The sequence below is a fragment of the Taudactylus pleione genome, unplaced genomic scaffold (assembly GCF_031769625.1).
Source record: "Taudactylus pleione unplaced genomic scaffold, aTauple2 ptg000026l, whole genome shotgun sequence".
Taxonomy (NCBI): domain Eukaryota; kingdom Metazoa; phylum Chordata; class Amphibia; order Anura; family Myobatrachidae; genus Taudactylus; species Taudactylus pleione.
Window position 1 is genome coordinate 2,398,208 of NW_028284428.1, and position 24,162 is coordinate 2,422,369.

Here is a 24,162-nt window from a genome sequence, read left to right on the forward strand (position 1 = left end):
TCTAAAGGTAACTTAGCTTTAGCTTTTTTTTTCTTTATCAGGGTAAAAGTAGATTTTTTTACATGACCGGACTTAAGCCCTGGTGCATCAGCCTTCAAAGATGACGTTGACGGCCTTGTACTGTCATCATGACTGCTGCCGGCAGCTACAAGACTGGTATGTGGATCCTGCTCTCCTGTCATGTGTCTGTCCTCTATACTCACTGCGGTCTTACAGCAGTGTCACCAAGCAATTATTGTGCAGCTCATTTGTGGCTAACGCACACAACCCAAATTTTATTTTATTTTTTTCACTGGTGGTATGGCAGGCTAACACGCACACACCAAAAAAATTGTTTTTATGTTTTCACTGGTGGTGTGGCAGGCTAACACGCGCACACCAAAAAATTGTTTGTTTTTTTCACACTGGGGGTGAACCCCTAAAAGAGGCAGCAGCCCCTTGACAGACAGAAGCACAGCACTCCTGCACACCTACGCTGATGACAAGTGTGGCTAACACACACATACAGAAAATTGTTTTTCATTTTTCACTGGTGGTGTGGCAGGCTAACACGCGCACACCAAATTGTTTTTATTTTCACACTCGTGGTGTACACACAAAATGTATTTATTTTTTTTTCACTGGTGGTGTGGCTAACACGCACACTTAAAATCGTTTTTATTTTTTCACTGGTGGTGTGGCAGGCTAACACGCGCACACCAAACAATTGTTTGTTTTTTTCACACTGGGGGTGAACCCCTGAAAGAGGTAAAAGAGACAACAAAGGTAGGCAAGTATACCAGGCGTATTGCACTGCATGGTGTATTGAGGCTAGATGAGCAAGGACACATCTGTACATCAAGTAGCTACTTATGAGTGTATGTTTATGGGGGGATTTATCACATATTTTAAAGAGGACAGTTGGAGAAGTTACCCATAGCAACTAATCAGCTTCTAGCTATCCTTTTATGGAATGTGCTTGATAAATAGTAGCTAGAAGCTGATTGGTTGCTATATATAATTTCTCCACTGCTGCTCTTTAGGATGTTTGATACTGAGTGAAAGGCTTTATTCCCCTAAATTTATTAACTATCAGACATTTCATCCAGTGTTACCGATTTTTAAGTGTATTAGGCCAAAGAGGAGCACATTATATTATTTTATTATTATTATATGCTGGTTCACCTCGGCCCTTTCCCCACTCCGCTACTCTTGGACGCCCATCTCACCCTGTCCTTGTTGTATACTTAGCACAGCCTGTACTCGGTGCTGAGTGGTCCTTCGTCCCCTCTGGCTGGTCTGCGTATTTTGGAGACAGGACACATCTTAGCCGATCACTATATAGATTATGATAAGGTTTGGGTGTGCAGTAACACACCTCTACTGTATCAAAGTCAATATATCCTTCTTACCCACCAAGTGTCCTGTGTGGAACCTTGCTCCTGTATATCAGGATATCCATTTTACCATTGTTAAAGGAGACACCCATACCTCACAAACTCCCTGATATAAAAATGTCCAAACACCACCACTAAATTGCAATCCATGCCTCGGATATAAATTCAGCAGATAACAGCAATTGAAAAGTGCATCTTAGAAGGTACAGGGCCTGATTTGCACGCAATGTTGATGTTGACGGAATTGAGCGTTTTTTTTGGCTACTGCGTCTTAGTTGCACCGCGCATGCATTCTAATTGTGATTTTACAAAGTTGCAGTTGCTGTTTCAGACACACACACAGAAGTGTTTGTTTTGAAATTGATTTGGGCTTTCCTGGGTAGTGACACGGGGGTGGCTAAAAAGATGCACGGAGATGGTCCGTGTTGTAAGTGCATTATGGGAGTGTCGTGGGCGTGTTTGTATACTCAGGGGTCTATTTACTAAGCTGTGTTAGGAGATCAAGTGAACGGTGATAAGGTACCAGTCAATCAGCTCCTAACTGCCATTTTTCAAATACAGCCTGTGACATGGTAGTTAGGAGCTGATTAGCTGGTACCTTATCACCGTTCACTTTATCTCTTAACACAGCTTAGTAAATAGACCCCTCAGACTCTCATTCTGTTTAGAGGCCATAGTTAGATGGAAAATATGCACCTGCCTTAGGGCTGGTGCAAGTTTCGTTGGTGCGACCGTTGGTGACATTTAAGGATGCATCAAGCGGTATTATAGTGTCTACATATGCTGACTGTGGGCATCTCAGTCCTTACATATTCATACGCGCAGAAGGGAAGGACTTTGTAGTGGCATCTGCATAAAGTTACAGACGGGCGATCGTCAATAGATGCAGATGCAGCTGCTTCTGTGACCACCTATGAATCATTCCCACAATGAGCAACAGTCAAACCTGTTTAAAAATAGTGGAAAAGAAACACAAATGCAAAAACATCATCAAGCTGCAACTTAGTACCAAAATGTGTCACAAAATTTCGTATCACAGTTTATCTTAAAGATCAGTAAAATACTGAACATAGGAGCTCATTCAGACCCGTTCGCTAAGATGCATACTCTCGCTGCTGCCGATGGTATGCAGTGTGTATGCAATGTGTATGCATTGTGCTCATGTGCATACCTTAGTGAAAGTTCACAATGCATTTGCTCTCTGCGCATAGACAGCCCAGCAGAGTGAGTGACAGGAGAAGCCGGTTGTAGGTGGTAACAGGGCCGGTCATTAAAAACGGGGGAGTGGAGGTGCAAACGCAGGCGTGCCTGAGCATCTCAACGGCGTTTTAGAGGTGTGCATAATTATAAGACAGCATCATAGTACACGTCACCTGGCTTGTTTTTACACTGAAGTGCTTGCGGCAGGGTATGGTCAACTTCAAGTGCTGCGATAGCATCCGATGTTACCCGATGTACCGATGGTTGCATACACTTCCTGGATATGACGTGCACAAGTGGGCGCCTTAAAACAGGTTGGTGGGGTGTCTGCATACACTATGTGATAGTTCTCTAAGAAATAGTGGGCGTGCTAATGCATTGCCTACACAATTTGCATACACATCGTGCGAGCGGCTCAGAATCAGGCCCATAGTGTACATTTATAATTTTAAAAATATAGTTCAGCTCACAGTCCATCACAACAGTGGGCAAAGAAAGCTTCAATATTTAACAAATAGTGACAGAGCCATGCGTATCTAATGAGAATTATTACACAATAAGCAAGAATGTCTGACAGAAAAAGCAGGGATATTATTGTCTGCATTCCTAAAGACATGTGTTTTGTACCGTGAATCGCCAAGGGGTCTGTTTTTTCTCTATCAGAGAGCAAGGGTTTTATGAGGTAAATATAAATTGGATCAATATGCGGGATAGGTAAAATAGTTCTGCATAAAGGCATGAGCTTATGGTCTCAGGTGTATTTTACTTTGTTTACATTTTGTCCTTGAATGTGCAAATATGTGGAACCAACAGTAGGCCATGCTATTTGCACACTTATGTCAAAAGAAAGGAATGATAAACACAAATATTTCAGAGCATTCTGGTTTCTATTAAGTTATTCTGCTTTACTCAGACCTGTTGCAATGTAAAAGTATACAAGCTTGGCCCTAAATGATATGGGATTTGTCTCTGAGCTTAATGAATTGGATGCAGGAGATGTAGGAGTTTATACAGAGTTGGTTTGCGGACATACTATCACAGTGCGCATGCTCAGTAGCCGATTATAAGTAAGTAATAAAGATGCTCAGTCATAAGCAACTAAGGCCCTCATTCAGAGCCGTACGCTCTGAGCAGAGCGCACGCTCTGAATGAGGGCCGGCCTCAGACACATCAGACACTACGAGCGAAGGACTTTCCTTCGCTCGTCGCGTCTGGCGCATGCGCACGACGGAGCTCCCTCCGTCGTGCGCATGCTCAGTCCAGAACATCGACCCACTTGCGAGCGGACAGCCGCTCGCGAGTGGGTCTGAATCAGGCCCTAAGTCTTATATCCATTTGCGTTTCAATTAGCAGAACTGTGTGGTATCAGGGCGTTCGCCAAATATCAGGCAGGGCTGGTTGATGGAGTTGTGGGTTATGCTGAATTGTGTGTACACATAATTACGCCTGTTTTCAGATGTGCCTTTTGCACTAGGGATACGGATGGTGTAATTGCAAACTGATAATGATGATGAAATGTACAGATGGGAACAGTCCAACAACAGCGATGTATACTGCTCTGCATATGGGAAATATACACATTTTTTGTGAGTGTGTATGTAATGCAGGAGCAGTTACAGCCAATTTGCATTCAATTCTGCATTACTGTAGCTCCATAATGGCTAAAATTAGAATGATAAATATATGTTAAATATACATCTATATATCTAAAAATACAATACAAGTATGTGTCAAAATTCCATTAAAATACATATGAAAATCACATACTAATACAGTACTTTTATCCTACAATTAAAATAATGAAAATAATAATAAAAAAAAACCTATCCCCTTCTCGTTTGTATAGAATACTGTAAGAGTTATCCCAAGGGACACAAATAGCATTAAAGCATTAAGTAGTATAATGTTAGTCTACAAATGTGTCCTCATAATTCTAGCCTCAATACATCATGCGGTGTGTGTCATCTGGCGTGAGTGAGCCGCCATGTGCGACTCTGCTTGCACCAAGAGTTTCTTTTCCTGAAATTAGATCTTAATCGCAATGTGATGCAACTAAGCTTCACCAGCAGACTCTGCGTATTAACACTTGTATATATATGTGTGCGTTTGAGTCTGTACATGAAGCAAAATGGAACTTGGCGTCAGTGCCGCAGAGAGCTGTGCTGGACTCTTTGAGGGGCATTTCCTTATGTGAGGAGGAAAGGCCACACCTCCTTACAAAATAAAAAATAGGAAACAAGTATTTGCAGTGCAGCGTGCTTTACTGGGAGGCACCTTGTGTCTCCAAGTCAGGAGGTGGGGAGGGGGCGAGGTGGGGGGCGGAGATCAGTGCAGTCTCCTAGTTCAACTCGCATTGCATTGTGTCTATGATACATTTCTGGGCAAAAAAGATGCTTGGCGCAAGTAAAATTGCATGGCACCTGGCGTGCCGAGAGGGGCTGTTTAGCATGACTGCAGCAACAGTTTATGAGGACACATCTGTAGCAGCAAAATCCAACATACAATGTATTGTAATAATCTATATTTTTATTCTAGTTGTTTCCAAGAAAATAGAAATTGTCCTTCTGGTTGGCATTGGGACAGTAACCAGTGTGATTGTGTGCTTGAAAAGAATTCTTCAATTAATAGACGAAAGAAAGGTACTGTTTTGTGACTTCAAAAGCAAGAATGGCATCAGCTTAAACACCATAAATTTATGTGTGTATTGAGACAATTCTTATGTCTGGTTGGCCTTTACAGTTTTGATAATGTTTTGCTAAGCATAGGATCTGCTAATCAACAGTCCTAATTGTGTTTATGGATAAAATATAATTGATCTAACCACCAGTGTTTTAAGATTGGAAGACGGATGTCCAAGGGTCTCCTCCCCTCCCCATGGAACAAAATTTTGCATGCACAGAAAATCACAAGGCTCTGGCACCACGTGACCACGTCAGAGTTATCTGCGCATGCACCATATATCCAGCATAATCTTTGGAAATATGGTGGTGCCATTTTTGTGGTACTTACATGGGACCTGAGTGCAGGGTACACACCGCACCGATTATTATACACCAATCGATATAACATTTTTATCATTTTATTTATTGACTTATTTTCTGAGCAAATATATGATCACAAATAGTATAAAAAGGACATTTTATAATTCAAACATAACCCTCTTAATGTAATATACAGTCGGAAACTAAAGACAGATCTTTTATGCGGGTGGACGGCCAGATTGATATGTTTAAAAACAACAGTTATTTAAAAGGACTGTAACCTCAATATATTATTGGTTTAATTATGCCTAGTTTGATGCAGTGTATATTATAATCATAATTATAACTATCTGATATCCCACTGTGCAGGATGTGTGAAGAGGGTTACATCTGCTTCCTCCTTGGTTACTCTTGGTCATCTTTTTGGCTTTTACCGGTTCGACCAATGCCCAAACTACATTATAATCTGCTCAATCTGTCACACATATACTTTGCCACAAGCCTATGACCGTGTATTATATACTATTGAAAGTTTTGTAGCATATAAATAACAGCTGAGCTATAGGAGGAGAGAAATTAATTATGGGTAAGGGATGGCAAATTATTGAACTATACTAAATAGTGAGCTCAGCAAGCAGACCTAATAACACCATCATAGATACTAGGGAAATAATAGTGTTATAGATTATTTCCTTAACATTTACATCCCTTTAAATCAGGCTAGGTTATTACAGTTATAACTGGGAAAGCAGAACCAGACAATTTTCACTATTACCCCTTTTCCACCAAAATCCCGGTTTGTCCCAGGATTTTTTAGCAGGCATTTTGCTGTGTCGTAGCCGGCTTAGACCCTGTTTCCACTACACCCTCGTCCCGGGTTCTTCCCGGGTCGCCTCCATTGCCACTGAACTCAGGTAAGCCCAGGAAAACCTTTATTCAGGCCATTTTTAATGACATCCACATTTAATGACATTTTTAATTACATCCTTTATTATTATTATTATTATTTAATTCTTATTATTAATTTAATTATTATTATTTAATTTACTAACATTTTTAATGACATCCTTTATTCAGGCGTCACCTTTGGTCTCTGGATGATTACATCAGCAGTCAGAACCCTGGAAGGACCAATCAGCAGCTTTTGCCTTTACCTGGGTCATAAAACCTGGGTAAGAGCTGTTTCCACTGCAGTGTTACCGGGTTTTACCCACTAAAAACCCTGCTCGATACCCGGGAAGAAATACTGGGTCAGTAGACCTGGCATTTTTTCTTTGGAGCTGTTTTCATTGAGCAGAATCCCAGGTAGAGACGACAATTATCCGGGTTTTTTAGGCAGTGGAAAAGGGGTATAAGTGAAAAGGATTCTGATGAACTGGTCTGAGTGAGGTCGTTTGTAAAGTCATGTGACTTCTGTGTATAGCTTTCTCTTCATTATCAGAAAAGAAATATTCTTTGTTTTTGGTTCAGAGTTGGCCTTATGCGGTGCACACATGGAGTTTGAAGACAGTTGTGAATGTGTCTGCAAGCTTAAATGTCCCAGGAACCATGTGCTAAATAAAGATAACTGCACCTGTAATGAGTGCAGTGAAAGTATACATAGCTGCTGCGAGAAAAGTCAAATATTTCACCCTGACACCTGCAGGTGAGTTTAATGTCAGATATACATGGTGCTATTGTTATATTTAAAATGTTGGTAATCGTGGGGTCTGTAAACACCGGCTACAAGTCCTAACTATACAGTAGATAAAACTATGGATATCAGTAAAGTGATAGTCCAATACAGTAGAAGTCTCCATTCAGTAATAAATGTGCTCACTGCTCTTTATAGCCAATAAGCCATAAACAAATACACCAGACACTCTACTATCAGGGTGTTCCTCCATACAGTACATAACAAACAAAAGAAATAGAAGAAATAATTGTCCTGTGTGGTGCACATAATCATTTTCTAAAACATAACTTTGATGTCACTTTTAAGATATAACTACGTTAAAACCCAGCATAATACAATGAATAGACTATAGAAAAAGTGCAGAAAATAAAGTGTGATTATTAAAAGAAAGCTATGCACTTCCCAACTACTATTTTATTCATTATATGCAATGAAATTCTAATCCAAAAACATGGTGATGGCCGCCCGGGATGTACTAAAGTCTGAGTTTTGGCCGCATTTTCATATGTACCAAGCTCCTAAATGTGATACATTCCAGAGCTTTGGACCCAGTGAGTAATGCCATCTTTAGATGGTGTTACCCAATAGAAGCCTATGGGCTACTTTTCATGTTTCCCCTTAAGAAGGATCCAATCAGATCCCTCACAGAACCCCCGCAGCATGCACAGAAGGACGCCAGAAGGACTTCTGGGTCATAAATCAAGAAGTCCCTCTATTGTAAAGGACAGCTCTTACCGGGAGAGTACATACCTCACACGCTCAATATCCACCTCAACAAGTAGCCAACACATAAAACATTGGGTATTTACTTAATGAAAAAAAATGATCTATATCCACCATCTGTCTAAAACAAGCTTGCTCCATCCGTGCCATGTGCTACCAAGCCATACAGACATTAGTAGCTGTTTGTTATACTTTATATAGGTTAATGATGGCACAGTGGTTCACAGCTCTGGAGTCATTGGTTCTATGCCAACCATACTCTCCCTGTGTGTGTGCTTCCCCAGGCACTTCATTTCATCTCACACTCCAAAGACTTGCTGATAGGTTAATTGGCTTTGAATATCGATTGTAATCCTCAATGAGACAGGGACTGGTGTCAATGATTAAATATGCTCTGTGCAGCACTACATAATATGTAGGTACCATATAAATAACTGTAAATAAATGCATATGTAAATGTAAGGTTCACATTGACACAAACATCCTTATTTCTACTTCAGGGTCCATAGGGTATCCACAGGATACCTTGGGGTATAGGTGTGACGTCAGTCGCAGGGCACCAAAGAGTTAAGCTTTCAGCCTCCCAGGATGCACTAGGTCCCCCTCCTATACCCCGCCCCCGGGCCAAGGCACCTCAGTTTAGTTTGGTGCCCGGCCGGAGTCGGGTGCACCTGTTGGAGTGGGGGCTAGAAGAGCCCCTGAAGCTTTTTCTTCATGCAGCTGTGGCTGCACATCTGGATGAACAGCATGGACAGTCAGTCCTGACGTCCATGCTGTCTTCCCTACACCCCACCGGTACCAGAACGCCGGTACTGATCCGGGGATGCTGGTGGGCGTCTGGGGTCACAGCTAGCGGTGACCCCAGATGCTCCGGACCATGGCCGGATTCAAGGGGGACAGAGGTAAGCAGCGGGGTCCCGCGGTGGGTCCCCGCTGATCACATGGTCCTAAGTCCCCAGGCAGGGGGCTCCCTGGGGACTGGCTGCAGCGTGGAGCCAGGCGACCAACCTGCGCTTCCACTACCCCCTGGGACAGCGGACCGCAGCAGAGCGGTAGCGCTGCGGCGTCCCAGGGGTTAAATGCATGCCAGGGGAGCGCGCCTTCCCTGTCTCACAGCCGGCGCCTCCCCCGCTGCACACAGCCCTCTTTGCACTGTGCTGACTGGTCCTGTGTCAGCGCTCCTCCCCCAGGCCAGCTTCTCTCTGCTCCTCGGCGGCCATCTTCTCTGCAACGCATGGTGAACGCTGCTGGAAGTCTGGAAGGAAGCATCGTGGTCTGGGTCCCCCCGCATACCTCTCCTCCGCTGTGGCTCAGGTCTGTGTATGCAGCGCTGTGTCCTACCAGGCCCTGTGTCTGTGTAGTTGAGTGATCAGCGCTGTTAGTGCAGGAATTGTTATTTCTCTGCATTGTATGTGACTGTGCTAGCGCTGCCTGTAACTTTTCTTCTCTAAACTGTCAGCTTTATTACTGTCCCTGTTCTTTCTGCTAAAGCCCTTGCGGTGCGGTGCTGCAGGGTGGTCTCTCGCCTATTTAATACTTAATTGGTGAGAGAGGTCACATACGTGGTGCCATCATGTCTGAAAGTGATTTTCCCCTCCGGCTACAGTGTACCACGTGCAAAGTACCGTTAGCGGAGGGGGAGGGTAGCGCGGAGGGCCTTTGCCGGCAGTGTTTGTCCATGGCGCGGCCTATTACGGTTACAGCACCGGTACAGGAGCCGCCCTGGGCTTGTTTCGCTCAGGCGTTAACAGCTTTAGTGGGCCAGTTAGCTCCGCAGCCCGCGTTTACTCCGATGGGTTTGTCCCAGCAGTCTGTGGTGTCGTCACCCATGCAGGGGTTCCCACGACAATTGGTGGTACCCCACAGTCTCCCTATTTCCCCGCTCCCGGGTTCTCAGGAGCCAGCGTGGGTTAACTCCCTGACGAGTTCTGTACAGCACTTGTCGGATGTGTTGCAAGGGGAGTCTGTGATGCGGCCTCATAAAAGGCCGGTGGCGTCTCTGTCCGCTCCTTATGAGGATGACGAAGGGACGTCTGATGATGGGGAGATTCTGGATCCTTACGATCAGGAACCTTTCCATACTAAGGACGCTGATGCTAAGTCCAAAGTATATATTCCTGGACTTATTCGGGCGGTCCGCACAGCCTTGGTGATTGAGGACGAAGTTCCCCCAGCGGCTAAATCTAAGTATGCCTTTTTCAAAGATGTGAAGGGCGATGCCACAGTCTTTCCTCTTTCGGGTCAGTTGGTGGACCATTTAGAGGAGGCGTGGAAACAACCTGGCAAAAGATACCAGCCGCAGAGTGGCGGTGGCTTATCCGTTCGCGGATAATTATTTTGCTAAGTGTGAATCCCCTCCACAGGTGGATTCTCACGTGACCCGTCTTGTCCGTAGTGCCACATTGCCGATGCCATCCATGTCCTCCCTTAAGGATGCTACGGACCGCAAGGTAGAAATCTGCCTGAAGTCCGCTTATTCCCTTGCAGGGGGGGCAGCACGGCCGGCTATGGCCATTTGCTGGGTTGCCAGAGCGATGGAGCGCTGGGCGGATTCATTAGAGGCTTCTTTTGAATCCGACTGTCCGGCCGAACAGGCGGAGTTGATTGGCAATCTCCGTGATTCGGCCACCTACATCAACGAGGCGGCTCTAGACATTAGTACTCTGGTGTCTAGAATTTCTTCAGCAGCGGTAGCTGCTCGTCGCACCTTGTGGCTGCGATCCTGGAAGGCGGACGCAGATCCAAGAAAGGTCTGGAAGCGTTGCCGTTTACCGGAGAAGTTCTCTTCGGTCCGGATCTGGATAAGATTGTGGCCACGCTGGCGGCAGCCAAATCTGCTTGTCTCCTGTCGGCCGCTGCTCCTTCTGGTTCTGGACCATCGTCCTTTCGGTCATCTAGGGCCCAGGGCAGGCCCAAACCACAGTCGTTTCCTCGACAGGCTGGCCCTAAGAAATCGGTCAAGCCCCGGAAACAGGCATGGAGTACCAGACGTCCGGCCCCCAAGCCAGATGACAAGCCTGCGGCCTGACGGTCCGGGTCTCCCCTTGGGGGATCCCAGGGTGGGAGGCCGCCTGCTGCAGTTCTCCCGGTGTTGGTCGTTCACTACGACAGACACTTGGGTTCTGGAGGTGGTCTCTCACGGGTACGCCCTCTCCTTCCGGCACAGACCCCCGGCTCGATTCTTCACCACGGGTCTACCATCAGACCGGAACAAGGCTACGGAGCTGCGGAAGGTATTGCACACTATGCTCCAGGCTGGAGTTATAGTGCCTGTTCCATTCTCCCAGAGGGGCCAGGGTTTCTATTCAAATCTATTTTTGGTACAGAAACCCAATGGGTCATATCGTCCGATTCTCAACCTCAAAGCACTCAACAAGTCTTTGCGGGTCCCGAAGTTTCGGATGGAGACCCTACGGTCCATCATTCTGGCGCTGGAACCTGGGGACTACATGGTGTCATTGGACATACAGGACGCTATGGCGGTCATGGCGGCTTCTCTGCGGCTGCAAGGAGTCCGCATGTTGCCGTACTTGGACGACCTGTTATTGGTGGCAGGATCTCCAGAGCTCCTGTTACACCACTTGGACCTGACCATTGCACTGCTGCAACGGCACGGCTGGCTAATCAACTGGCAGAAGTCCACTCTAATCCCGTCTCGGAGGATTCTGCATCTTGGAGCCTTATTGGACTCGGGACAGCAAAGGATCTTCGTGACGGAGGACAAGATCTCTGCTTTACAGTCAAGGGTGCGCAGTTGTCTGCACAGCCGCCGGGTGTCCTTACACTCGGCGATGAGGTTACTGGGCTCCATGGTGTCGGTGTTCGACATGGTGGAATACGCCCAGTTTCACTCCAGACCTCTGCAGCACCTGATCCTGTCCAAGTGGAACGGGCTGCCTCAGTCTCTGAAGTTCCAGACGATTGTGCTCACCCCGGAGGTTCGCCTGTCCCTTGCGTGGTGGTTAAAGACGACCCACCTCAACAAGGGACGTCCGTTCTGGGTTCCAAATTGGGTCCTGTTGACAACGGACGCCAGTCTTCGGGGCTGGGGAGCAGTTTCGGGTCCACACTTGTTCCAGGGCAGGTGGACACCGACAGAAGCGGAGCTTCCAATAAATATCTTGGAACTCCGTGCGGTCTTCAATGCTCTCCTGCAGGCACAGCGGTTTCTCCAGGGTCACCCGGTGCAGGTCCAGTCGGACAATGCTACCACCGTGGCCTACATAAACAGGCAAGGAGAAATTCGCAGTCGGGCAGCTCTCGTAGAGGTCTCTCGGATCCTGGTTTGGGCGGAGCGCAATCTTCCGGCCATATCAGTGGTCTTCATCCCGGGGGTGCTAAATTGGGAGGCGGACTTTCTAAGTCGCCAGGACGTTCATCCAGGGGAATGGTCCCTGCACCCGGACGTTTTTCAACTACTGGTGGACAGGTGGGGTCTTCCAGAAATCGACCTCATGGCGTCCCGGCACAACAACAAGTTGCCGGTGTACGGGTCTCGCACAAGAGACGAAGGGGCGTCTCTGGTGGATGCTCTGTCCGTCCGGTGGACGTTCAGGTTCGCATACCTGTTCCCTCCGGTCTCCCTTCTTCCACGGGTAATCCGGAAATTCAAACAGGAAGGAGGGACGCTCCTGTTGATAGCTCCCGCGTGGCCCAGACGGCACTGGTTCTCAGACCTTCAGGGTCTGTCCGTGGACAGTCCTCTGCGGTTGCCGCTACTACCGGACCTTCTGTCTCAGGGTCCTTGTCTTCACCCGGACCTGACTCGGCTGTCTTTGGCGGCGTGGCTGTTGAGACGGCCATGCTGAGGTCCTGGGGGTTTTCCAGCTCTGTGGTGCGTACCATGTTATGAGCTCGGAAACCGTCTTCCGCGAGGATATACCATCGCGTGTGGCATACGTTCTTCCAGTGGTGTCGACCGAGAGGTTATGCACCGCGGGAGTTTCGTCTGTCTCGGATTCTCGCCTTCCTGCAAGCGGGACTAGATCATGGGCTTCGCCTTGCTTCTTTGAAGGTACAGGTTTCGGCCCTATCTGTCTGGTTTCACCGTAGGATTGCTACAATCCCGGATGTGCGCACCTTTATGCAAGGTGTTCTCCGTATTCAGCCGCCCTTTGTTCCACCTGTGGCGCCTTGGGATTTGGCTGTGGTCCTGAGGGCTCTCCAAGGACCGCCGTTTGAACCACTGGGCTCAGTGGATCTTAAATGGCTAACAGCTAAGACTGTTTTCCTTCTGGCCGTTGCTTCAGCCAGACGTGTTTCTGAGTTAGGGGCTCTTTCTTGTAGACCCCCTTTCTTGGTTTTTCATGGGAACAGGGCAGTGCTCCGCACTCGGCCCGAGTTTCTTCCCAAAGTTGTTTCCCAGTTTCATGTTAACGAGGAAATAGTTGTTCCGGCCTTTAACTCACCGGGTCTTTCCGTGGGTGAGGCCTCTTTGGATGTTGTGCGGGCCTTAAGGACTTATGTTGACCGCACTTCTTTGTTTAGGAAGTCGGACGCTTTGTTGTCCTCTATGGCTTCTGTAAAAAGGGTTGGCCTGCTTCAAAGCAAACTTTGGCAGCCTGGATCCGTATGGCTATTTCTGAAGCTTATCTTCATGAAGGCCTACCGGTCCCTCCTTCTCTGAAGGCTCATTCCACTAGGTCTGTGGGTCCTTCGTGGGCAGCTCGACGTGGTGCCTCGGCAGTTCAGATCTGCAAGGCTGCTACGTGGTCTTCTGTCCATACCTTCGTGAGGTATTACAGGTTTGACACCTTCGCCTCTCAGGATGCTTCCTTCGGGCGGCGGATTCTCCTTTCTGCACAGGAGCGTCCCCACCCTTAAAGGATACTGCTTTGGGACATCCCCAAGGTATCCTGTGGATACCCTATGGACCCTGAAGTAGAAAATATGAGATATGGTAAGAACTTACCCTTGTTATCTCTATTTCTACGAAGTCCATAGGGTTCCACAGGACTCCCGCCCTGTCGCACCTGTGCTGCAGATGGGCTTTGCTCTGGTCACCGGTTTTCCGTCTCCCTCTGGTGAGAATGTGATTCTTGTATGTGTCCAGATCTTTGTTCTCTCTCTTCCTTCTCCTCCTCCGGCCTATGGCTTGGTAACTAACTGAGGTGCCTTGGCCCGGGGGCGGGGTATAGGAGGGGGACCTAGTGCATCCTGGGAGGCTGAAAGCTTAACTCTTTGGTGCCCTGCGACTGACGTCACACCTATACCCCAAGGTATCCTGTGGAACCCTATGGACTTCGTAGAAATAGAGATAACAAGGGTAAGTTCTTACCATATCTCATATTATTTTCTCTTTCTCCCACAGTTGTAAAGATGATTGCCCATTCCGTGCCACAGTGTGCCCAGATGGTAGGAAAGTCTGTGCAAAGTATTTTAACTGCATGAAAAGAGGACATTTTTCATACCACAACAGAGAAAACCCATAAACAGAATTCTTCAGACTTCTAGGACTTTCCAAATAAACATTTCCAGACTTTAAAATGAAAGCGCACATTTATGTATGTATTGAATTTCTTTTTTTTATGCCACTTCTTATTCATAAACTGGACAATACTTTTTCAATGCTTCTATACAAATATCTGACTAAAAAAATGTTCAGTGTTTCGATGACCAATAGCACTTCTCGGGCACCCCATGATCTGGTCTTTAAGACTGAATGCTGACATGTGCCCAATTTGGACTTCCAGATATGTCACAAAACACTCTACGCAGATCTGTATGCTCAGACAACAGGATCTGCCAGTGTGGGAAGCATACGTTACAGACCTTAGGGGTTTAATGGAATAAGATTTCCCAACATAAGCTGAATTTCAAGATTCCTTTTCTAAATAATATAAGATGGGATCACTGGTTTCATATGTATCAGCAAATTATTTTTTAATCAAGTGTTATTCAATTTCACATGAAATGAATCTGTTGATGTTTACAAGACGCAACTTATTATGTATATAAATACTGTCGCAAGATCAGGTTAAGGAGTGCCGTTTTCTAGGGTAAATAGCCACGCTCTGCATGCAGCAGCCAATCAGTATCACACCAGTTCAGGGCCTTGGTACAAGTACCTGCAGCTCGTTTTACTGTATTTGTGTAGCAAAAATAAACAAAATCATAACAATAATTCCTAGCCTATACGCGTCTAATTAAACAGAAGTTTTCCTCGCTGAGGGTAGGAAGACGTAATGTACAACTCACACAAAACAGCATTTAAATACAGTATTTACATAAAGCAATAGCAATGTCTCTCAACAGGTCTGTTAGTCTGCTCCCCAGGTAGTGAGAGACTGCCCAGAGAAACTGACATACCTGTTATCAGCGTTTCACAGGTGGTCTGGAAATCAAGGCTGCTCATTACCTGGATAATTGCCACACAAAAGATAAGAACCTGGGCCATTTAGGGGCATATCCAGTTGCAGGTGGGATATTTGAAAAACCCCACGGCGCTGGGTTTTTCTCACAGCCACGAGTTTTCCTATTCAATAAGGTGCCTGTAAATGGGACATGGTGATTTCTACAGATATCACTGTGTCTTTTTTCTTGCATACCCAAAGCAAGTCTGATTTTTCCTAAAATCGTTAATTTTAAGAAAAAGCAGCGGGACTTGTTCTGGGATGCTGATGGCACCCCCTCTGAGGACTAATTAGGCCATTGGAAGTTTTCAATTAATTTAATTAGTCCTTATTTACTCACCTTCTGAAGCGGTGTCTTCTGCATCCAGGTCGGGAGACGGCTCTTCTGCAGCAGGGTGAGTATGCAAGTGTGTGTGGGTGTTTGTAAGTGTGTGTAAGTGACCCCTAGTGTGTGTGACCCCCCCCACGTGTGTGTGTACACCCCCCTGTACCGGGCGCTGGGAGAACTACATCTCCCAGCAGCCCTTGCATCTCCCAGCACCCTCGTAGGCTCCCAGCAGCCCCCTCCCCAGTGACAATATAGAGAGAAGGTCACCAGGAGCCACAGAAACCACTGAAGACCCCCAGACATGTAAGTACCTTTTTTTTTTTCCCACGCCGCAGGGTTTTCCGGAAACCCCACAATTACTTTTTTATTGGATATGGGTATCGGGAGCATGCATACCCGCGGTAATCCAAAATTGGGTGCGAGGGGTGTAAGGTTTTTTACCTCGCTAATCCTCGCACCCAACTGGATATGCCCCATATACAGTACCTCCTATCAACAACTTCCCCAGTGCTTTTGTCGCAATACGTCATTGTCTATGTCATGTCAAAAAGTCATGAAGAAGCCTATTACATACTTATTCCCTTCCCTAGCATATATCCTATGTAGGGCTACAAACACATATTATATTAGAAACTGACTCAAATTAATGGCCAACATGTTTATTATATTTCTACAAGAAACTGCTTTATTTTATATTTACCTTCTTAGGATTCCTGAAGCTCAAAGTTGCCAATAATTTTGCTTTACTTGCTTAGATGGACCACATGGGGCTTGATGATGTAGTCAGATGTTTGGAGCAATGTTGGGCTTAGTGCTTATATTAGGGTCACACAGTGTTAACAGAGCATTTTGCCAATATCACTGCCGATATGTGTGGCCAACATTAGTACTAATAAGGTGGCCCTTGCATCTATTGTTTGAAGTCTCTGTAAAGCGCTGCAAAATAACTGGCAATAAATAAATAAGTAACATACTGTAACTTAATTTTTTCTATGTTCTGATTATATACTGTACCTCCCAAAAATTCAAATAGCAAATATTAGTGTATCTCCAAACATCACAAACACATAATAGAATCTATTATCTAAAGACACAGCTTATAATACGTAGCTCCAGACATCACAAACAACGTAAACACATCACAACACAGTATACTGTGCATTGTGTACTGTACATGCTTTTACTCATTTAGACACACACACAAAAAAAACGCTTTTGGGAGCCAATATAGGGATTGTTTGGAAGGAGAGAGAGAGATGATGATTAGAAGATCAAAAGAAAGACATTGATGGGCTGATTGTGAGTTTGTAGCAAAGCAAAAAGAAAACTTTGCACCTGAACATTTTTTTTATATTTTTTTTTTGTATTCCGGGGAAATAATAAGATGTTTTTGTATGTAGCCCACAAATGCTGCACAGCTTTATTTTTACACTGTCATTTAGAGTTCATCTAGGACCAGGCTTGCCGACTTTCTGGCTGCCCCTTCCAGGATGGAGCAGCCAGATCGGCATTACAGGGAGGGGGGGGGGACGTGGCGCATCTTGAGGACGGCCGGGTGATGTGTGTTTATGGGCAGAGCAATATTACAGGCATTGTGAAGCAGGGGGCGGAGCCAAAATTATGCGATTCAGCGTGAATCGCGTCGCAGCCCAGCCCGCTGCGGGAGTTTTTAAGGTAAGTGCGGGGGGGGGGGGTTAAGAGGGGTGGGCGGCAGCCGGGAGGATTGCCTGCCTTCCCGGGAGGTCGGGAGCGACACCCGATTTTAGGCAAGTATGGCTAGGACACACCCCTCCCAACTCTAAATCTCTCTGCACATTTTAAATATGTCCTGCCTGCAGTGCAAGTTTAGTCAAGATGCAAAGTTACTTCTTTGTTAAGCTTTGCCCAAATGATGAATCAGCTCCTAAATGATTGAGCATACTTGCCTACCCTCTCGGGACTGCTGGGAGCATCCCGTCACCCCGCAAGAGTAGGTAAGTGCCCCAGGATGGTGATCGGCCCCCCGCAACTGTAAAATAAATAGTTAAAAATACACAGTACACACAACCGTATACAGTAGATCTTTAATACATACACCTATCCCACTCACACATACCTACTGCCAGATGTTCACATCCACTTCTCCCGTGGATGCTACGGAGAGTGGCGCCAGGATATAGGTGAGTATGGGATCTTTATTCCATGTACTCCCATTGGAATCTATGGTAGAAGCGGACGTGAACATCTGGCAGCAGGTATGTGTGAGTGGGATAGGTGTATTAAAGTTCTACTGTATTATACGGTGTGTGTGTACTGTGTTTTTTTAACTATTTAGTTTACAGGTGCCGGCCACCTGCTACCACTTGTAGTTCAACAAGTGCAAAAGGGCAAGCATGCTGGCACCTGTAGTTCCATTGTAAGATACAATAGTTTTGATTTATTTCCCCCATTATTACCCCCGTACCCACCGCTCCAGGGGTGTGGGGAAGAGCCCCGAGTTTCAGACTAAGCCTGGGGTTTCGAGAGAGAGGGAACCCCTTCTTAGGGGGGGGTCCCCACCTCCCCTGAGATCCCCGGCTTGGGCTGACCAGTTAAGCGTGTTAATGCTTTGACTCTGGAGACCCGGTGATAGGGTTTCCTGGCTGTGGCATTACACCCAAGTCGCATTACACTCCTACTCTTTTTTTTCGCCCCTATATTTAAAACCAGCACTGGCCTTGCAGCCAGGTGCTGGTTTCTAAATCACGGGGGAACCCTACACGTTTTTTCCCCCGTAATTTTAGGAACCAGGATTGGCTGAGCAGTCTGCGGTTGATTATGCTTTTGGGGGGGAGGGACTCTACATAATTTTTTAAAAAGATTTAACCCTTTTGTTTACATGTATAACACAAGCAGCCTTCGCATATCTCACTGATATTTGCAGGCTGCTTGTTCAGGAGGGTTAGGCAAAGAGAAGACACTGCAATCATGGGTGAGTAATCTCCTTCAAAACTTCCTTATCGGGGGGAAAAATCATCTGCTTCGCCATTGGCCATCTCACTCTCAGCTAAACTCACTTCTAGTAAATGTGTGAGTTTCAGGAGCCTCAAATCACCCGAGTTTCAGCAAAACTTTTTGAGTTGAAAATTAACCCCCAGAGTGTCAATAAGCCAGGCGGATGTGGCCTCCAGAAAAAGGTGGGGTTGGGCATGGTGTATTGTTTTAGGAGTATGTGATGTAAAAAGTTAAGTTCTTAGTAAGTTCTGGTTTACAACAATTAACCACATAACTAATGTAGCCACAAGACCTTGATCAGTTTACAGGTAAGTACATATGAGTGGGTCTTGGTACAGCAGCACCTTCCCATGTATTCAACATAAATGGAATGGAATATATATAATTTACTATTGCATTTAGTGCATAAAATATGCATACACTTTATAATACACAGTGCTGTACTGAGAAATCAGGGCCTGATTCAGAGGCGCTCGCAAATAGCGAACACTCGCTCTAAACCAGCCTCCTGGCCGCTCGCTAAGCTGTGGGTAAGTTGTGGTAGGGTCTCGTTCTCGCAAGCCCCAGTGAGCTTCCTGCTCTAATAGAGCAGGAAGCTCACTACTGACTCACAAGTGATGTCAGTAGGGCCGCCCTGAAACGGCAGGCGTTCCTTCAGGAACCCCTCCGTTTGGCCAGCCACCCCCCCTCCCCGCCTACAAAACGGGGCGAGCTGTCTATCAACATCGACAGCCGGCCCGTTTTTCTACAAGCCCCGAGCGAGTGAAGTTCTCGCTCGCTCCGGGGCTCGTGCACGCACAGTGCGCACGTGGCACGTTCACACTGCCCGGCCCTCAACCCGCTAGTGAGCGGGTCTGAATCAGGCCCTCGGGCCCAACTTCTCTGCTTAAATTTTGTTTTTTGGTTGGCTAAGACTTATAGAGACAAGCTGATTTGGTCTAGAGCAAAAGTATTAAAGGCTGATAATAGGAACTAGATTTACTAATAATAGTTTTTCTGCAATGGGTTGAAACTGACATAATTTAGAACTATTGGGCCTGATTCATGACCGATCGCGTAAGCATCGCAGTGCGCGTGCGCGAACTGGCCACTGCGATCGGTACCACGATCGCAGTGACTTCGCAGAGTGATTGACAGGAATTGGTGTTTGTGGGAGGTGACGGGGGGGGGGGGGTTTGGCAAAAGGCAGGCATGCCAGGGTCGTTTAAACGCCGTTGCAGAGGCGGGCATAAATTATCCACTGTGATGCAGTTTGAGTACTCCATAGCGTGCGATGAAGTTAGCAATTCCTGAGTAAGGTCAGGACTTGTGCAAGTGCGAGGCTGCGATGGTACTCAATGGTACCGATGGTTTTGCAGTCTTGTTAAAGATTATGGATGTGTGTAAAGTAAAGTGGCGTCCTTATGTTATGCTGCGACGGCATAGCGATCACAATGGATTAGGAACATCTCTGTTGCGATTGTTAGTGAATCAGGCCCTTTGTCCATTCAGAATATAAGAGGCACAATGCGCACTTATTATGATAGTAATCATTCTTTATATATTAAGGGGACAAACACAAGTATTAAATAATTTATTGGGGAAATTTATTTTATGGGGCCCAATTAATGTATGATTATAATAAGAGGGTCATTTTATTTAACAATTTTATTTATAAATAATTATATGGAGGCAATAATATTTGATCATTGTTCAGAGATGTGTGCAACCATAGATCCCTATGTGTTTTGGTTTTGGCAAAACCACCCTCGAATGTTATGGATTTGGCAAAACCCTCAAGCATTTTGGTTTGGTTTCGGCTTTGGATTTCTTTAAAATTGATAAAAACATGTAAAATCATGAACTTTGGACCTGCTTACATGCAATCCAAAACCCGAGATTTGGTTATTAGATAAGAGTTCTGAACTTACGAGAAGACGCGGGACTCGGTTCAACTTGGAACCCGAAAGTTCGGATATGTTTGGTTTTCAGCAAAACCAAATGGCTCATCACTATTATTAATGGGGACAATAATAATATATTTATGATGAGGAAGACACTTATTATATTATGATGTGGGCACCATTTATAGTGCCATGAAATTATAACTGTTGCCCTCATCAATAAATACATTTTTATTGCCCAATTTACAATCAGATAATTGTTTTTCTTAATCAATAAATAATAACTGCCCTAATAAATAATGACTCATACAGCAAAAACAGAATGCAGTTAGAGCAATCTTGCCCCTTACAATAAATTCATTATTCTGCTATTTTCTCCACCAGTTTGTCTGGAGATTTGTTTAAACACAGCTTGATAAATTACACAGTTTGTTTTCTTAAGTCTGGATGGTGATTTGTAATTTGCGTACGCAAAAAAGGGCATGGGTATGCCAACTTGGAGAGCATGGTTATAAGAGTACCACCTCGGTGCTCCTGGATACAACAAAACTGAGGGCAATGAAAATAAACAACTCTGCTTGATGATGGAAATATGGAGCTAAAAACTGCAGAAGAACACTAACAAGAAAGTAACCTATTTACTATATGATTTACAAGCGCAATGATTTACAAAAGCTTTAATGCGGAAAACCCTTTTAATTACCACATTTGTTAAACAATTGCTCTAAGCTGTCAAATATGAAAAGTAATACAAACATATTATATAAGATGATCAGATCTGTTGTTGGTTTAACTTGTTGATGGTGCCAAGATGTCGACAAGGTCACTGCAGATTGTTTTTGTTGATTATTTTAAATGGTTTATGTTAAGTTAGTAATGTAGTTTCATAGCAAAATGTTCAGTTTGTGTGGCCCAAATGTGCTAAAATGACAAATATATATGTTACTTTTATATATCCCCAGTTGTTGAAAATATGACACACGCAAATAAAGACACATATAACATATCTTTGGATGTGAATTATTTATTTTAGAATTGTATTTATAAAGTTCTTAATAAGGAAGGGGATTTTTGTTTGTTCTATGCTTTTAATATATACTGTAGTTGTGTTCTGTTTCTACTTAAGCCTTGTATAGTACTTCAGTCAAGCCTTACTTGATAGTGATACCTCTTTGTGCATTTACTTATTAGGCTGCACACATATATTGTTCAGTTCAGTCAATTCAACCATTATGTCTTGTTCTGGTCAATCATACCCAAATTAAAATTAAATTAAGTTGTATCAGTTTTGATCAGATATGGTATTTATCAATCTAGATGTGAAATCTGAAGAATGGTATTTATTGTAATAATAGGATTCATGAAGTGACTTAGAAAACCTGGAATACAAGTAAGCAATGAAATACAATTACGATACGCACTTCATACGCACATAAAAACACAATATTAGATACAGCAATGTATGCAAATTAAACATGAAATACATACACACAGTAATAATGTACTGACTATTAATACACAAACAGAACTAAGAGCCTGATTCAGCAAAGGACGCAGTTAAGGAGCCTAATGCAGATTCCCGATTATTGGGAATCTGTGAATGTGCAGAACCTGTTCTGCGCATGTGCAGAACAGGCCCTGCGAGATTGCACGTAGCTCTGCTTATGCCTCTGCATTTTATCAAAGACGCAATTCCAAAGCTGCTTGTGTGCGGCTTTGCAATTCCATCCTCTACTGAGTCAGGCCCTAAATTCTAAACTTTCAGCAGATCTAATGGTAGCAAATATAAGGAAGCATGTAACTCCACCTCTTGATGTGAACATGAGGCTACTAAAATGGTGGACCTGTGCTATCATATACCCAGGGTGCATTGGGGAGCTTCGGTGGAAACTAGAGATGAGCGGGTTCGGTTTTCAGAGATCCGAACCCACCCGAAATTTGTAGATCCGAGTCAGATCCAAGCTGGCTTGGATGTTCCCGCCTTACTCGGATCTCTCAAATCCAGGCAAAACCATAGAGATGAAATCTCGCGGCTCGCAAGTTTTCATCTCTATATATATCAGGGACGTGGCGGGCGCCATTTCACTCCGGCTGTGGAGATTGAACAGGGAGGGTGGGTAGTGTAGGGCTAGGGAGAGGTGATGTGCGGTTCTGTCTGCTGTGTCCTGTGCTGTCTGCTGTGTCCTGGGCTGGTGCTGATCCATTCTGGGCTGGTGTTGTTGTGCTGTCTGCTGTGTCCATCTGGGCTGTTGCTGATCCATCAGAGCTGGTGCTACTGCTGTCACTGTGCTGTCTGCTGTTTCCATCTGGGCTGCCTTTAGATAAACAAAAAATTTACAATATGCTTGTCACTACACGAAGTGGCAAGGAAAGGATAAGACCTTGGCCTTTCTTTATGAAGACTGCTGGTTCTGATTCAGATAGCCGTTCGGAAAAAACAAATGTGTGCCCTGAGAAACCGAAATCACAAATCCGCGAGGAGAGTGCAAGTGTGTCCGCAGTTGCCATGTGTGAGCCAGACCTAAATACTAGTGTACTGGGGGGTCCTCCAACTTCCAACATTTGTGTGCCCTCTGTAAATGTGGGGAAGGGCAGTCAACATCTTGCAGACGTAGTCAGTGAGGATGCTTCTGTGGAACTGCACATGGAGGAGGAGGATATTTTGGTAGTTGAAGGTGCTAAGGATGATGAGGATGTTGATGATGAAGATGTTGGTGATGAGGATGTTGATACCGAGGATGTCCTTTGTGTAAGTAAGGCAACAGCTGTTGCCCATGAATTGAAAAAGCCATAGCCTATTGTTGTCATGCCGAGGCAAAAGACTAAAAAATCCACTTCTCATGTGTGGAATTATTTCCACCCCAATCTGGACAACAGTTGTCAAGCCATATGTATCCATTGCAAAGCAAGAGTGAGTAGAGGGAGGGACCTAAACCATCTAGGAACCTCCTCCTTGTTACGTCACTTGGAGTGCATTCATCAAATATCAAAGTAAAGTTCCAAAACTCAAAATGTAACAAGTCCAGTGTCACCTCCCTGCTCCCTCTCTGTGGGATCCAAGCACCTCCGATCTCCAACAGCAACACCTGCATCATCATCTACATCCTCATTTGTGATCGGAAGTAATTTAAAAAAACAATTGACTATTAAACAGTCTTTTGATAGAGGAAGTAAGTATAACAGCTGTCACCCAGGTTCACAGCGGATCACTGACGCCATGACGGCTGTGCTAGTATTAGATGGTGAAATAATAAAAAATTAGGATGATAGTGTGGAGGAAGTATAAAAGGAGGATGAGGGGGAAATTTGTGTCCTATCTGACGCTAATGTGAATGTTGATGATAAGGATGTGGTTTGCGTAAATCAGCCACCAGTGGTAGCAGTTCTTGCTAATGATAAAAAGAAAGCCAGAAAAGCAACGTCTTGGTTGTGGAATTATTTTAATCTAAATTCTGACAACAGTTGTGAAGGCATCTGTTCCAATTGTAAAGTCAAAGTTAGCAGAGGAAAGGACATTTACCATCTAGGCACCTCCTCCCTGTTACGTAATTTGCAGCGAGTTCATTCAAATTGTTTAACAAAATTATAATTTGTAAATTAATAACAAGCAGTCCAGTATCAGCTACCAGCAGTTTGGACCAGCACATGCAATCTCCACACCAACACCCTCA

The 24,162-nt window shown here is 45.0% G+C and overlaps 1 protein-coding gene across 1 annotated transcript in view; it reads left to right on the top strand.

Moving 5' to 3' along the window:
* Positions 1-15,065, top strand: part of VEGFD (vascular endothelial growth factor D) — an 87,692-nt gene extending 72,627 nt beyond the window's left edge. Inside the window, exons 5-7 of the mRNA XM_088451577.1 lie at positions 5,112-5,215; positions 7,028-7,202; positions 14,266-15,065. Coding sequence (XP_088307703.1) covers positions 5,112-5,215; positions 7,028-7,202; positions 14,266-14,386 — 400 coding nt within the window. The 3' untranslated portion in view covers positions 14,387-15,065. The remainder of the gene's footprint in view (positions 1-5,111; positions 5,216-7,027; positions 7,203-14,265) is intronic.
* The last annotated feature ends 9,097 nt before the right edge of the window (positions 15,066-24,162 follow it).